Source organism: Oryzias latipes, chromosome 3 (genome assembly GCF_053564925.1).
Source record: "Oryzias latipes strain Hd-rR chromosome 3, Olatipes_Hd-rR_3.1".
Classification (NCBI taxonomy): Eukaryota; Metazoa; Chordata; class Actinopteri; order Beloniformes; family Adrianichthyidae; genus Oryzias; species Oryzias latipes.
This window is the reverse complement of record NC_136239.1, coordinates 19352250-19368738: the sequence shown is the minus strand read 5'-3', so window position 1 is coordinate 19368738 and position 16489 is coordinate 19352250. Positions and strand designations below refer to the sequence as shown.

General features: G+C 35.3%; 1 protein-coding gene across 7 annotated transcripts in view; it reads right to left on the bottom strand.

Moving 5' to 3' along the window:
* The window catches only part of LOC101155017 (protein diaphanous homolog 3), a 125192-nt gene that overhangs the window by 64681 nt on the left and 44022 nt on the right, over positions 1-16489 (bottom strand). For 4 of the 7 annotated variants that reach the window (XM_023953386.2, XM_078944358.1, XM_023953388.2 and 1 more), the window contains 5 exons: positions 13872-13967; positions 11323-11417; positions 8704-8805; positions 5585-5824; positions 101-230 (listed from right to left, as the gene is read on the bottom strand). In XM_023953386.2, the coding sequence (XP_023809154.1) occupies positions 101-230; positions 5585-5824; positions 8704-8805; positions 11323-11417; positions 13872-13967 (663 nt within the window). Of the gene's footprint in view, positions 1-100; positions 231-5584; positions 5825-8703; positions 8806-11322; positions 11418-13871; positions 13968-14765; positions 14799-16489 lie in introns of all 7 variants that reach the window. The other 3 variants (XM_023953384.2, XM_023953385.2, XM_023953387.2) reach the window with 1 other exon arrangement.

The window sequence follows — 16489 nt, the reverse complement described above, 5'->3', positions numbered from 1 at the left end:
GTGTTGTTTTAAACCTTTCCTTTGTGTCTCCAGTCTCAAATCTCATTCAATGTGTTATTATATCGAGTGGGATCTGCAGTGCGGTCATTTATGCATATACCTCTGCTGGCTCGATCCACATGTTCCAGGTCGTCCACAAACTTGATCACATCTGGGAATTCCTCTTCACATATTTGTGCCAGGAAGTGAAGTAAAGTCGTCTTCTGGTCTGCAGATTTTGTGTCCTTCAGCTGTTATAAAGTATAAACACGTATTAGAAAGCTTGTTTTGTCATGTGACAAGTTTAATGAACATAACTTTATTGACCCCAAAAAAAAGTTGACATAGTAAAACACAATTTTAGATGGAGAGAAGGCTCATTGTTATTAAAAACATAACTACTATAGGGATTTACAGTGTAAGCCCAGATTCTGTTTGAAGACTTAACTCCATTTTGCTTATAAGTTTTGTGAAGCAACTAATGCAGAGAAAAATGTTGAGATATTTTAATTAGAAATACTACTCCAATCATTGTAGTTATTTGACTGACAGACGACCAGTACAGTTAATGCAGATAAGTGATCAGAAAATCCTAAATTGGGTAGAATCTTAATATATCATGTTATTTCTGTAATGAAGAAACTGCTCTGCTCATGTAATTAATTGATTGCACGATTGTCATTAAATGATTACATTTTACGTTACATTACGTGGGTGGCAGAGTGTTTTGCCGGCTATTGCAGGATTCTCACTTTATCTTTTCCTGTGGTTTCTATGGGATTTCCAAAGTATCTGCTTTAGTTAGAAACAATAAATCAGTTGCATTTGGTGGAAACCAGGTCATCTTTTTAACCTTCTCATTCCTGAGCTGCTAGCACTGGCAAGCCCAGGTTTACAGCAGTAAATAAATCAGGTTACTGTGTGCAAGGGAGGAAACCATAGATTGTATACTTATAGTACAAAGGGAGGATGAAACTGAAATTGTTGTCCTTTGAATAAATATCTGGTTTAACCTTCGTCCTCCAAGAGGACCCTCAAAAAGCAAACGATGGAGCATTTATCTGGATTTATCTTCAAAAAAATGAGGTTTACTGTATGCAAAAATAATTTCAGGTTAAGTTTTATGACATGAACACATAATCAAAAAACTGTCAGATGAAAGAAGATATTTCATCCTTTCAAGTATTTACAAAATACTCCCTACGTTTTTTTGTTGTTTTGTTTTTAGGTTCATTCTTTTGTCTCTCAGTGTCCAGAATTTTTCTTTCCTCTGACTGAAGGCCATGGGCCAGTTGATCTGACATCACTCATCATAAAAGTCTTAGACAGTACTGTTGACCTGCCTAAGTGAGTGAGTTAGAGTGCTTTAGGGGCTACTTTACTTTCAAAATCGACCTGCAGTTGAAAATGACACCATCTACTTGATTTAGGCTCGACTATCATCTAGAAGGGCACCATGCAGATCATATTCTCTACTTCTCCTATGCTTTTTACATGACTAAACCTGTGCTGCGGTTGCCTCAACAAAAGCCTGGATTATTGAGTACCTGACAGATAACGTGCCGTTTGTAGGACTGAGGTCTCGTGTGTTTGAGTGGGTGGCTGGCAGCAGAAAACAACCACAGTGTACAATGTGCATACCTTTTCTCTTTGTCCCATACATCACAGAATTCAATTTTTTTTACTTCAGTTTAAGTGTGAGCTGCTGACAAACTAAAAAAGACTGATAGCAGTGTGCAAACGGCATGATCCTTTGATGTTTGCAGCTAAACACTGCTTTTTTAGTTGTTTTTTATAAAAGTGTGGAGCAAAATCCTATGTTGTGGCAGGGACATCAGTCAAATTAATACACAAAAATGAAATGGAGGGCAGTAAAGACTAGAAACTTCAGGATAAAAGATAAAAAAGATGAACAAGCTAATTTAGGATGGAAAAATAAATAAAAATCTGATTCTTAGATGAATCAAAATTTTAAAAAATTCTACGTCAAAGCCTGACATTTCAGTATACGTTAATATATATATATATATAAAACCTTTTAGTCTTGTACTGCTAAAGAATTTATAACTGCAGTTGTTTTGAAGCTATTTAGTAGAGCCAAGAATCTAGATACTTGTTTTACAATTTTAGGAAGCTATGGAAAGATTTTTGAAAATTTGCTCTTTTTTTTGCTAATTTGAGACAAATTGAAAAGCTGTGTTAGAAGTTGTAAAATCGTCCATCACAGTGTTGATTTTGTCAAAAAAGATTTCATATTAGAAATGCAGTCATTTAATTGTATATTCTATCAGTAAGTGTCTGAAAGTTGAGTCATGGCATCTGGATTAAAAATGTTCTGTTTCTAAACATTTTGAGAAGATTTTGGGTCCAGATTTTATGCCTCAACTTCAAGATAAACAAGTAATAAATAATAAATGAGAACCTTCCCAGACATATTGCAGCACATTTTGGGGGAGAAACCCTGAAATTGGTGTGGGAATATTAGAAGACAGCTAGTATTTTTTTAAGAATTATATTTTTCCTACCAATGTGCCAATTTTAACCATACCCCAACAAATGTTCCATAAGTCGATAAAAAATATCTTGTAATTTAATGAGTGCAATATTAATGTATACAATAGTTCAGGGGTGAAAAAAATCCCCTTCACTTTTCTGCAAGCAACATCAGAAACATGCTTTGCAATCCAAACAGGAGCATACTAGCAAAAAAAAAAAAAAAGGTTGCATTCCACTGCTGATTGTAGCAGAAAAAAACATACTTTTTTATTAACCTTTTCTATAGAGCTCCAGTCCGCCCTTCACTGACATTGAACAGCTGTCCTTTAAAAGAACATTGTCGACTGCAAAGTCTAAATTGTGAAGTTGGAGTCACAGCTGTGCTTGAATTTAGTAGCAACTGTTGAAGTTCTGGAATTCAAATCTCTGCTCGTTTTAAACATAGTTAAGAGTGTATTAAACAAAAAACGATGTGTGCATTCTGGTGCAAAGAGCTCACAAATGTATTAGGCATATTAAACATCCAAAATAAAAAGCTAAAATGCACTGCATCTCTATCGGGGCTTAAGATTTGGTTCTCTTCTAGAGTTTGTTGAGACAATTTAAGTAAAATAGGTTTTAATTAACTCAACACTAGTTACACAAGTTAGAAAGGACAAGAAATGTAGAAAGCAGCAATTGGCAAGTCTCCTATAAATCTTGAGTGTGACAAATTGAAGAGAATAATCAAAATGTAAAATTCTATGACCACAAGTGTTACACTAATTCATATCTATCACTTGGGAAATTTCTGCAAATGTGTTGAAAACATTTCTGTCTCCATTTGTTTTGAGTAGTTTATTACTTGCAATGTAACAAGTCTAATTCCTCCTTTAACATCAGTCAGACGTAAAGACATTCAAACATTTTAGGTCATTTTCTGTCCAAATGAAAAACAAGGAGGGGGACCGTTTATGAATAAATTAAATAATAATAATAAAAAGTTAGAGACTAGATTTTCGGTTACAATTATATGTAATAATTATAAGGATATGTCAGCTGGATGCTTTCAAACAAATCTGTCAACACACTTTTAAAGTTTCAGGAATTGTGCAACGGTTGATTTTGTCTTTCATACTTTCGTAGTCCAATCAATTTCCCAATGTGATGACCACTCCTGCAATTACTGCATCTGTAGCCCACATGCACCAATTTTTCACTTTCTCAGATAAATTCTCATCATTGCTCTTTTACAGCCTAATTGCAAGATGTTTCTTAGTCTTCCTGCTGTGTATCCCTCCTGCAGATTGTTTTGCTGTGTATCTCTCTAGGTGATCTATTGGTAGACAGCAGTGTGCTCAAACCCGCTGGGTTTAATCATGTTTGCATTATCTCCTCTAATCAAACATTCTCATCTCTTTTCATTTCTGCTAATTTTTGGAGCTTCAAGAGCTTGTTCACAAAAGGTCCTCTGAATGTAGATGGATGGTAATCATAGTTGACAATGTAAACATTTCACTGTTTCCATCTGGACTGGGTGCAATTTTCCTGTGCTGTGGAGTGTGTCATGGAATTAAGTTGTCAAACTATGGGGCAGGAACGAAGGTGATGTCTTCCTCGGTATATCCTGTATGTGGCGTGGACTCGCCATCATCGCATACCATATGAGCATGAAGAGAAAGAAACTGACACCTTGGAACGGCGCTGCTCAACAAAGCATAAGAGCAGCATCCGAAATAGACTTTTATTGATTGATTATATTATTGTCATACTAATGCATCCAATCCATCATGTAGGTATGAATCTATGGTTGGCACATGCTCTTGTGTTTATATGAGAATAAGCATCTGAGTCTAACAGGGCAAAGAGCTGGCATTGACAAATGGCTGCAGTGGTTGTTACTGTGGAAACTGCAGTGCGTACGCCAACAGCTGTAATGTAACCACCGAAGGAGTGTGCTTTCCACAGACTACATCCTGTTTTACCATCAATACCACACAGAGAAACTTAGTGATCTGTGTTCCCAATGCATAAAATCCACAGGTATAGGTTTGCGTTTCATTTATTTATTTTTTCCCTTGATGCATAAGCAGTGCTGAAGTGTGCAAACTTTTAAAGTAGTTCTGGTCACAGCTTCAGTTATTTTTTGCTATGCAGGTGAAGCAGCCAACATTACTGTTCAGCTGAGGATAAAACTTTTTATGTGGAGATAGAGATTTAACAATTCATTTGAACAACTTTAACAACAAATCTGTGGTTGCTAATATTGGTTATTGGTTTATTTTGAACAATCCGATTTGATTCACCGACCTAAAATGGCTCCAGGACATCTTTAGCCAAAAATGTGACCAGTTTGACTCAAAGATAAATACCTGGGTACTGAGTAATGCAGGTGGAGTTTTCCGGATGTCTTGTGTTTCTTGCAAGATAATCAAGCGTAAATTAAATATATGTACAAATAAACAATATATATTTAAAACTATTGACATTTTAGTTTTATAAAATTCAGCTCACTGTTATTTTTCCACCTAAATATAATACAAATGGAACATTGGAACATTTTACCACATTGTATGGTCCTGTAGTGATGGCTTGATCGTTTTTCGCTTCTATTACATGTGTGTTGTCCGCTGTGATGAAAATTGGTCGTTTTAATGTCACAGTAAAACTTACCACGCCTCAACCCAAAAGGTATTTTCTTATATTGATTAAAATCAATGTATTTAATTTTGAAACGATTTTTTAATGGTATAGGTTGATTCAATTCAGACAGATCAATCTGGTTGGGTTGTAGGAATATAAATAGATTTATCAAATAAATGAATTAATCATAACACCCCAAGGAGATAATGTTTAACAACCACTGAAGATAAAATATTACAGCAGTAAAATTGGACCAACTGGTCCTAAATCCCTTTAAAAATGTAAAGTTCAGTTTGCTTTAGTTTAGCTTTTGTCAATAAAATAAAACGTGCTGCAACAAGACTTAGTATAAACTGCATTTACTCCACTGATGAAAGTAAAAAGCTTTATTGATCATTACTCATGTTTAACTTTAGCTACTTGAGGGGTCAGTGACTACACACTATAAGCAAACAGCCAATGGCAAGGTGAGCATTTCAAGCCTTACCTTGCAAAGGGAGCTCAGGTCAAAGCCATAAGACTGGGCATTTCGAGAGCCGGCATTCATGTAATTCCCCAGCAGCAGTACAAGCTCCAGTAAGCGGCCAAAAGAGAGGCTCCTCCTGACCTCTTCGCACGCGGCATTCACTGCCAAGATATCCGGGCGCAGGTTGTTTACTTGCTCCTCAAACTGTAGTCTGAAGAGAATGTGGCTTAGGCGAGGGCGCAGCCGTTTCACCGTACTCATCTAAGAGAAAATAAATAGCAAATTTCAGAGGCTTAAACAAAACTGAGTTATATAAAAAATTAAAAAAACAAAACAAAAGCAGGGCTTTGGGAGGGAATTATTATATTCTGAGGTAAAAACACTTCAGGAAAAACAAAGTCAAACCTAAAAGATCCAGAATAAAACTTTTCAAACTCTCAGTTTGTCAATCTAATTGAAAAACATTTATTCAGTAGGAAAAGATATTGTTGCTAGGCAGTAGTAATAGATGCTGGCAGTGATTTGATTTGGGACCCTGCTATGCCAAGTTAATAGTGGAAGTAGTGTCCATATAGGGCAGACAGAAGAGGGGGTGGAATATACAATAGGTTGCCTTAGATTACCACTCTCACACAATTAGAGAAAATTAGAAAATATTGCATTGGGCCCAAGACCTGGCCACAACACTGTTTGTGTATGTGAGTGGGGTAAATGGTGAGGAAGGCTGGTCCTAACTGCCTGTTTCACACAACAGCTGGCTGTGTGGTTTCATGTCCTCCATCAAGGCTTTAATTATAGCTACTGTAATCTTATCAAATGACTATTTCAGTGTCTCTCAGTACCATTGTGTTTGTATGAAAGAAAAATAACCAAATTACGAGGCGAAATTAAGTGCAAAAACACTCAAACATAATGGCAGAAAGAAAAATGGGGAAAAAAATGACACAATAAGGATTTTTTTTTTGGTGACAAGATCCTAATCAGGAATGGAGGAAAGAAAACAAGGGCAACATTGCAGCTTCAGATGAAAGCGGACAGCTGTTGTTTCTATTAAAGCTAACAGATGGCACTGGGATGTTTTACGGACAGAAATGCAGCCATAGAGAGAATTTGAAGAAAAGAGTTTGTGTAACAATTACAGAAACAGAATACGAGGAAAAAACTTTTCTGAAAACCTTTCTGATCTCTAGTGTTTATATGTATTTATTCATTTCAAATGTAAAATCTGAAATAAAAGCAGAATATATGTATTTTTAAGCTAAAAGCAATCTTACAGTAGAGGGAAAAAAATGACATAGCGAGAAATATTGCATGCATGTTTTCTTGTTCCACATACAGTTGGTTTATTTAAAAAGAAAAAGAAAAGGGCATGTGCATGTAGCAGAGCATCAAACGAATCTGGCTTTTTTTAGTAAGATGTAAGTTTAGCTGAAAACAGAATTTTTAAAATGTTTACATATATTGTATACCTTATGAATAACACATAAATCCAACAATAAATGGAACTAGAGGGAATAAAGTTTACGCTGTTTTCCTTTCTCTGTCTCTCCAAAGTGAGGATTTTCTTTATTAAATATCTTTATTATCTTCAATTTAGAGTAAAATGAATCTGTTTTTATCGTACTCATTGTTTAAGAAAATAACGATAATACTAAAAATAAGACAGAACTCAAGCACATTTTCAGTGGTTTGACTAAAAAGGAAGAAAAAAAAATCACATTAAAAGCCCCTTACCGTCAGTTTAAACTTAAACACATGCAAAAAAAGATTAAAGAAATATAGTTAATATAGATAAAAATGACTAAAAATGTTTTTTTTCCAATGAAACTGCTTCGAATATGTGCCTGTTAATGAAGCAAAAACACATATTAACATTGAGAGGATAGATTACAGATATGCTGCTTTTTTGTAGCGTATCTTTTCTTTACAAGAGAATAAATGTGCAGAGCAGCTCAAAGTGAGACTAACAAACTGGTTATTCTTTGCTGTCTAATGTTTAAGACGTAAAATTGTGGCAAAATAAGTATTTTGCTTTATGCCATCCATCTTCTGAACCTGCTGAATCCTTTTAGGGAGACGGGGTTGCTGGAGCCTGTCCCAGCTACTATTGGACAAGACTCCGATACACTTTTTGTTTTTTTTACATAAGGCTTAAAATAGTAACAAGTCCTCTTTAATTATTTTCCATAGATGATTTGTTTTTCAAAAGTAATGTATATTATGTGTTTTTAGTAAAACATTTGATAAGATTTAGGAATAAAAAACACCTATAGACAAAAACAAAGAAAATGCTGAATGATCCGTGTAGCAGTTGATGAAAACTAAAACAACAAAGCATATGTGTTTGCACTGAGTTAACCAGAGTTGTTCATGTAGGTGAAAGCACACAGGCCTCCATGGGCCCACACAGGCACAACAGCAGAACAATGTATAAGCTCGTACTTCTGCAATCTATGCTTCCCCGATGACCATACACGAAACGTAAATGTGCCTCCCTTCCTCCCCCAACTCCATCTCTTTTATGGATGAATACAAAAGAGCAAAAGAAGTGGATTCTTGTATATTTTGTCAGTTCTTTAGCTCAGTGAAAACACTGAACGCATAAAAGCGGCTCCAGCACTCATGCATAATTCCGGTAAAGCCTCCTTTGGAAGGTCTTTAAGAAAATGATGCCGACATAATTAGGTAGCAGTGCTGCTCTTTAATGTGCAGACATTTGTTTCGTCTTTTTTTTTCTTATGGCTTGCAGAGATAGAATTTTAAAAAGCTTTAGATTATGTTAATCGCATGAAAGCACTTGCCGTGTGCCCGAGTGTGTCCTCATAAAGACACCGAGGGGGAAACGCAAACACCACAAAGTTTACACTCCCAACACATCAAATCAGCTTTTGGAACGGTTCTCTGTTCAGCCATTCAATCCATGCTGGACTTCACTTCGAGTTGAAAATGAAAAGAGCACATTTTTCCTTTTTTTAATATTATAGGCGAAAGGGACAAGAACAGGGTTTTTATTCTTCAAATTACTTTTTAGAAGGGAAGTGAAAAAAAAACTTCTGCCATGCAGGGGCATGTTTTAACGGGTATAAATAGGTGTTGGTGCAGTTTGGATGATGTCCGCCTGTGCGTGAAAGAACACTCACCACAACACCGAACTGCTCCGGCTCTGACAAACTGGAGTACTCGGATTTGTACTTGGCAAGAGCGTTGAGCTGCTCCTGCTCTGGCAGGTGCTTCACCAGGTTCTGCAATCAGGAGGACAGAATGAGGAAAGAAAAAAAGAAATAAATAATCATTTTACACAAATGCTCATCAACTACACCTAATTAAATTACAGATGGAGCATTTTCATATTTGCATTTGTTAGAGTTCCACAAGAAAGAAACAATTCATTGAGAAAACTGGAAAATCAGTTATTTATGCCTGGAACCCAAACAAATGTCTCGCCATCACCGTCATGTTTTCTGATGGGTTATAATTGAATTTGCCATTATGACTATTAATCTCTTTTGTGCTGTAAATTACAGCTGATCAAATTAATTTTCTAACGTGTACATTTGAAACTTTAAGTCGTTTTAATTGGTTTCAGTTTGGTTAACACACTTTGACAGACAAATAATCAGCAGCATTCATTAACCTCGCCTACATTTAGTGCACAACTTGTGGGATGTCAATTCAATTAAAAAGTTTTTTTTTCCAAAATTGCCTTTTAATCAGTCGTACAGACGTTTGTACTAATTTATATGCCAATTTTTATTCATGTGTTCCAAATGTTGTCATTTGGGGGTTGGAAATGTGTTGTGAACATTTGGAGAAATGGGGAGTTGTGTGTCTGTGAGTGAGTGTGTGAGTGAAGAGGTGGAGTTAAAAATACATCCAGCAGAAGAATTTGTTTTTATTATTTCTCTATAGGTTTAAGAACAAAATAATGTAGAAAGGATCAAATAGAAATGTCCAATATCCTTATAATACTGGCATTAAAGTAGAATTAAACAGTAGAATAAGTTTGCTTTAAAGACCCACTACAAAGACAATTGTGTTTTTGGTGATTTGAACATTTTGTTGTGGTATTTTTCTCATGATCATTGACAAATCTAATATAAATCTTAAATTTGCATTTCTGAGTATTTTTTTATTCAAATTGCAGAAAATAAGAGCAGACAAAAAAATGCAGTTTGCTTCTGGCTTTGGAACACTAAAGAACTTTTAAAATAGTAGTTTTTTTTGTGAGCAAATGTTCCAAACAGGAAGTAAGATATCTCGATCTCTGAGGCACCTCCTTTCGCTCCGTTTCCATCATTTCATGATGGAAACCTAGAGACAGCGTGTCTGCGTTTTGCCCACGAATACAAACACCATCCAAACTTTTGCAAAGATGGATGTGCATATGGTGTATATAAAAGGAAAGTGTTTGAGTCGATCAAAACTGGGTTGTGTGTTGGCCTAGATCCATGTACGTCTTCATTTTCCTCATCTGAGCTGGCATCTGGCTCAAAACTGTACGGCTGGATAGCTCCAATATTCCTCCCCATCTTTGTTGCACTGGTGATGTTAGGTTGGGGGTGTGAGGGTCTTTAAGCTAGCGGGATAGTGTGTAAACACATACCTCAGGTGTTCAACCTTTCACCCTACACAGTCTTGCTAAATAAATGATGCCTAAAAAAGGCATGATCACACTTGAAGGCTCTTAAAATAGCTCAAACAATAATTAGACTGGGTCTTTAAACTTTGTACATCTTTGTTAATAATGTGTTTTGTAAATGTCTTTATGAAAACACTATTAAGTTTAAATGGGTGACTTCTTATAGAAAATCCCCCCTTAATCTTATTCTCCTTACTATGAGTATTCTAAAATGGTATAGCAATTTTTTCTCTGTTTCCCCAAACAAAAACTACGTTAGAACAATTAAGCCCTGTGAAGAACACGGAGGACATTAGATTATAGAGATTGCACCTGAGCATATTGTAGATAAGAAATTAGACAGAGTAAGTAGTGATAAAGTAATCAGGTTCCTGCATCAGTTGACTGTGCAAAATAACTGTTGTGAGTATTTGAGGTAAACAACCATTAATTATCAACAGCTTTACATGTTTCAGATTCAACACCAATTTGAGCTGCAGCAGCTTGATTGCTTTATTTATTTCTGAAAATTCCTCATACCATTTATGTTCATAAACCTGTGAAGAATCAGCACAGATAATATTTGCCAAACATCTGCTAAACTGGACACAATTATACACAAGATGAATTCCCTGTAAGCATCCATTTATGATCCAGAAAGGTGATTTCAACTTTGTTAAACTGTTTAAAAAGTTGAAGTTATAGAAACAAAGCAAAATACTGTAACACGTCAAAATATGTTCAGAATAAAAAAATCTGCTGAACATCAGCATAGTACTTGTTTATTTATTTACTGACAGATTGTTTGTGCACACCAACTGCTTTAACACCTGCTGTATTGCGGGGCTTACAGATGTCTGATGCTTCAGCCGCAGGCTGCATGCTGTTTTAAGTTAGAAAACTGATCAAAAGGACAGGCAACAGTTTTGGCATGAACCTTACCAGCAGTGTAGGAGAAAGGCAGCACAACTAATCTGCCTCGAGCCTCAGGACAAAAGCTGCTCACTCACTGACTAACCTCTCAGTATCCGTCCCATTTCAGAACAAAGCGGGGATAGTTTGATTACAACAGGTTCGATGAAATGGAAAAGCGGCTGAATCTTAGCCAGAATGGTACAATTATAGGCGAAACCTGTTGTACCTGGATCATCGGCTCGGTGAGTTGTTCCTCATCCACCTCCACTATCATACGTCGAATTTCTTCATAAGGCATTCGGAAGGAACCCAAGAAAATAGCTTCATAAAGAGAAAAAGAAAACAAATTAGAGGCTGGGACAAACGCAGAGATGATCTAAGAATGTCTATAGCGCAAGCTTAATCAATTCAAAATAAATTTGATAACCAAACCGGGAAATAAATCAAAGCAGATCCATAAAGAATTGAGGGAATTAAAAAAAAATGCAAAAACACAAAAGAAGGAATGCACTAACAGAGCAAGTTAACTTAGCTTGTGGATTTTTATTTTAACAAATCTAAAAGTTGAGACAAATTATTTACAATTGACTATTTTAAATTAAAGGATAGAATTGTAGACAAAACAATTCCTAATAGATAAATTGTGCCAGTAAGATTACCCTATTTAATGGCATGGGATTGGTTTCATACTAGATTGACTGTAAAATGTGTGTAAATTGTGAAAAAATTAAAAAACATGAAAAACCCAACACTTTTAACGTAAAATGGTGTCAGTGTGAACAAAAAAGCCACCAGCAGCACTTTAACTTTATAAACAGAAACAGCCAATAGTCATGAGAGGAGAAAGAACCACTTTATATTAAGTTCCAGTATTTAAGTGTGTGCATGGTTTAAAAACACGCCACTAACTAAAATATGTATTTTTAAATAACTTTATGAAAAAAATAATATATTTATTAGTTTGGATGTTTACTAGGAATAAAGAATAGCATTTTAACTAAAGGTTTCTAACAAGAGAAATTTGAAAATATTTCAAAAACAGGTTTGGTATAAGTCAAAACTTCTTGGAAATTCTGAACATAAATAAAGAGACACTGCATGATTTACTGCATTCAGAGGGGGGCACCATCCTTCTAGTAATAACTTAGATTAAATGTTTGTTTTCTTTATTTCAGATTTTTTAAAAAGCAAAACAGAACTATAAGCGCTGCATGCCCTATACACGGTTATGATAATCACAATATGTAAAGTGCTAGAACACATTTAAACTAATTGTACATGAAAAAAAATACAGATTAAGGATCAGCTAAATTAAACTGTAAAAATCAATGAAGACACGTGTGCTGAAAGATAAATATATATATATATATATATATATATATATATATATATATATATATATATATATATATATATATATATACTAAAACACTAAACTGTTATTATAAAGTTAAAAAACTTTAAATCCCTCTCCCTCTGTGAGTCACCTCAATCCGTCTTGTCACGTTTATTACTTTTGTTTTTTGTTTTTTTTAGACTTTCTGATGCCGGATTTATTACTGTTGCTGGGCTGATTACTCTCATTTTCCTATAAAACAAAGGTCACAGCTCCACTTAATATAAGCGAATGCAGATCTGAGAGCTCTTAAGAGATCAGCAGCATCCTCATTAATGGCCGGTGATCTAGGAAGGATCATTTTCAGGCAATACATGTGCGTGTTTGTAGTGTGCATGCCAGACTTTGAACATGTTGCACACCCTTCAATGGATGCTTCACATTGCTAATAAGCACAATGTGGAGTCAGTCTTCAATGGCAAGGTTTGCATTAAGGGTAACATAGCAACAAAGAGGAAGTAGCAAACAAACAAAAAGGGTAAACGGTTTAATAACTGACCTCCAAATGGAGTTGGTTCAGTGATAAATTGGTTCTGAAAAGTTCAGGGAAACTAGTCTATCATTGGTACATTTTCTTAACTAATTTTGAAGATAAAAATAAGTAACTATCAGCAATTTCAGTTTTATGGACGATCAGAACCCCAAGTACTTATATTGAAGTATAAAATATCATGGAGAGGCCAGGAAACATGTTTTGAGTTATAGAACCTTTAAGTCCTTAAACCGTATCCCAAAATCCGGCACAGACTCAAAGGTAAACTGCATAATTCAAGCCCATTAAGCAGGAGAAGGCTGCAGCATCAAAGCAAATCATTACTAGATATCTGTTTTCTGAGTTTGAAATGTAATTAAGGAATGGCGGCTGACAGAAGCGCTAAAAGGGCAAATCAAAAGAGCTGTTTGTACACAAAAATACTGGAAGAAAATATCCCAACAGACCGCTGGTGCATGATACAGTGCTGTGACACCTGTGTATATCAGGACGGAAAACATGTGATTTGACATTACTGGGGAAAAAAAAGACATTTAGGTAAGAACTGTTTAAAAGGAGTATTTAACTCCTCCTGATTGTTATTCAGTTTTTGTTATAATTTATTAAATGCATCTAAATGACTTGATTCAGCTCACTTCCCCCTCTTATTGTTTTCAATGGCAAAAAGATTCAAAACGAAATTTTTCATCTAAAAACCATTGTTTCTGCTTCATGCTTCTCCAGAAAAAAGAAAAGGTAAAATTCTCCCCACGATGAAAAATAAATCATGTAAAAGAAGGATTACTGAAACAGAGAAGCAAATACAAATAAAAGTTCTAACAGCACCGCAATAAATCAGTAAGAACTGATCTAAATCTAGGTATAAAGAGGTTAATAATATACTTACACAGATTTTGTGCAATCTTGGGATCGAGCACCTTCAACTCCCTGATTCTCTTCTTTATGGATTTCTTGTCCTCTGTGTCCTCCTCTTCTTTCTTGACTAAAAATCAAATAAATATATGTAACAAAAATGTGAATTCATGCATACATCATCTACCCATACATGAAACAACAATAAATGAAAGACATCATTTTTATATTACTGTCCAATATTTTAAGTGGATCATGATCTGTTCCTTTTTTTAAAGACACGTATAAAGGTCCTAAGGATCTTGCTACTACAAGAAGAGTAGCAAAAACATATGGTTCAACAACCAGCACAAGAATAAAGGATGGGCTTTACAGTGATCACACTCCAGTTAAACGTTTATCTGAGAGGGATTTTGAAAAACACAAACCAAAAATTAAGAATGAAATCAAAACCACATTAAGTTTGAGGATATCTTCAGATTAGAAGAATCAGACAAGAACGCGCCCTCTTGAGTCACGCTTACAAAAGAAAAATCCATGGTTGTTTTTAATTATTCAAGGCACCAGATTAAGAGAACAAAATGTGCATCCCAGGAGTATATGGATAATTGTCTGGTGCTGTAATTATTGTGTGTGTGTGAGTTGAGAGAAAAGGACAGGAGTGAACCAAATAAAGGAACAGCCTGGAAGAGGAAAGGGGTTAAACCGCAGGAAGGATTGTGCGTTGTTCCACATTGGCTTGTCGTTCTTTCAGGGATCCTGTACCTAATTAAAAAGTGAAGAGGTGTACTTGGAGCTCTCACATGAAAAAGACTAAACGCATGTCCACAACTACACACACACACACACACACACACACAAATGGCACACCCCACTGGGCACCGAATAACACAAACAGGGCCACACACTGAGCTATCCTCAGACTTACTTTGCTCCTCTGTTGGTACACTCTCCTCACAGTCTTGTGTGCAAGAGAGAAGAAACAGGGACACACAAGAAGAACAAGGGAAAATCTTCAACATGGACGAAGAGAAGAATGAAAAAAGCTATTTTTTAAAGAATAAAATCTTCTAAAACAAAGTGAGACTGAATGTAACGAAAATAAGAAAAGGACTAAAAGGCTATAAAAGCTTTAAATTTATAAGAAAATAAATAGCGTCAATAAATAAATAACATCATCAAAATAAAGATTAAAAAAAGAGTTAATAAAGCAATTTAAAGGAACTTTAATACTTTTTATTTTTTAACATTCGTTAGGATTACTCTGGGGAAAAATTCTAAATAATTAGATATTGTGTGGATTTTTTTGTTAGGCTTAAAAAGATGCCTTTATTTAATAAGCCACCCAAAACGAAATACAGTGATACACTCATTTACCCTTCTTTTGTTTACATGTGGTCACTCAAAGCCACGAGTTGACTCGATGTATAAAAGCAACCCATTCTATTCATCTATTTCACATAAAAGACAGTGACAGAAATCACACAGCACATGGACTTTCAGCATCTTCCAACACTGCTAAATCTGTCTGGCTTTAAAACTAGCCCTGTTCAAGGAAGCTGATTATACATCAGCCAATTAAGATGTCCTGTAAAAGGTCAAAGGTCTCAAGTTAATCAATCAGAGGGGGTGGCAACAGTTGTGCTTATCTGACGGTGTAATCATCCAGGAAAGATAAAGATTCACTAGAGAACACCAGGAAGTGGTAAAAAGCGAGAAGTGTCACACTGCAATTCTATGGTCCAATTACAGTACTAAAAAATTACTCAAAACAAAGGGTCAAGTAAAAGCAAAGAAACTAAAGTAAGAAAGCGGCTTCACTAAAAAAAAAAAAAAAAAAAACATCTGCTCCTTTGTGCTACTGCACACTAAGTCACAGTGTTAGAATACCAAAACAGAGGAGGATGCCAAACAAGGGGATCCTTTTTTCTAAGAAATAGAAAAAAATCTTTTTAGCTACAATGTCTGGGAGGATTTATTGATTCTAGTAATTGTTTTAATCATTTTTTGTAAACACATTTGACTTCTAGATTGAGCTTGTTAAAAAAAAACAATAGTAATTGGAACCAGGTACAACTGTTGTGAGCTCGTTAGCTAGCTCCCATTCATTTTTTATTTCAAACAAGTTGGAACTCAAAACAAAATAAGTATTTTAACAACTTTGTTGAACCTTTACCACTCTTAGGTTAAATTTGTATTCATGAAAATTCTGCCCTTTTTTTGTGTGTGACTATTTTATATTTGTCATCAAATTTCTACAGCAACAAGGGAAAGAACCTTTGATTGATAGATTCATTCAGTACTCGACTCCCAGAACCCTTACCTGTTATTTCCTACAGCTGTCAGGCTTGTTGGCCTTACTTATTTTTCCTCTCCAAAAGGGTCGGGGTCATCATGACCTGTCAACACAGCTAACTACTTAAGAAATCCTACAAACTGACCAGTAGGAACCACAGTTTTAGTCTTTATATTTTTATAAAAACTAGTTTTGATCCACTTTCTCGCAGGGTTAATACGTACATGACAAACATTTATATATGGTAAAATAATTCTTATATGGTGTTATGGATGTTAGCCTCATTACCTTACAACAAGGAGCTACTGTTAATGTAGATTTTAACAGGATGCTCATTTAACTGAGCTTCCTTTCAC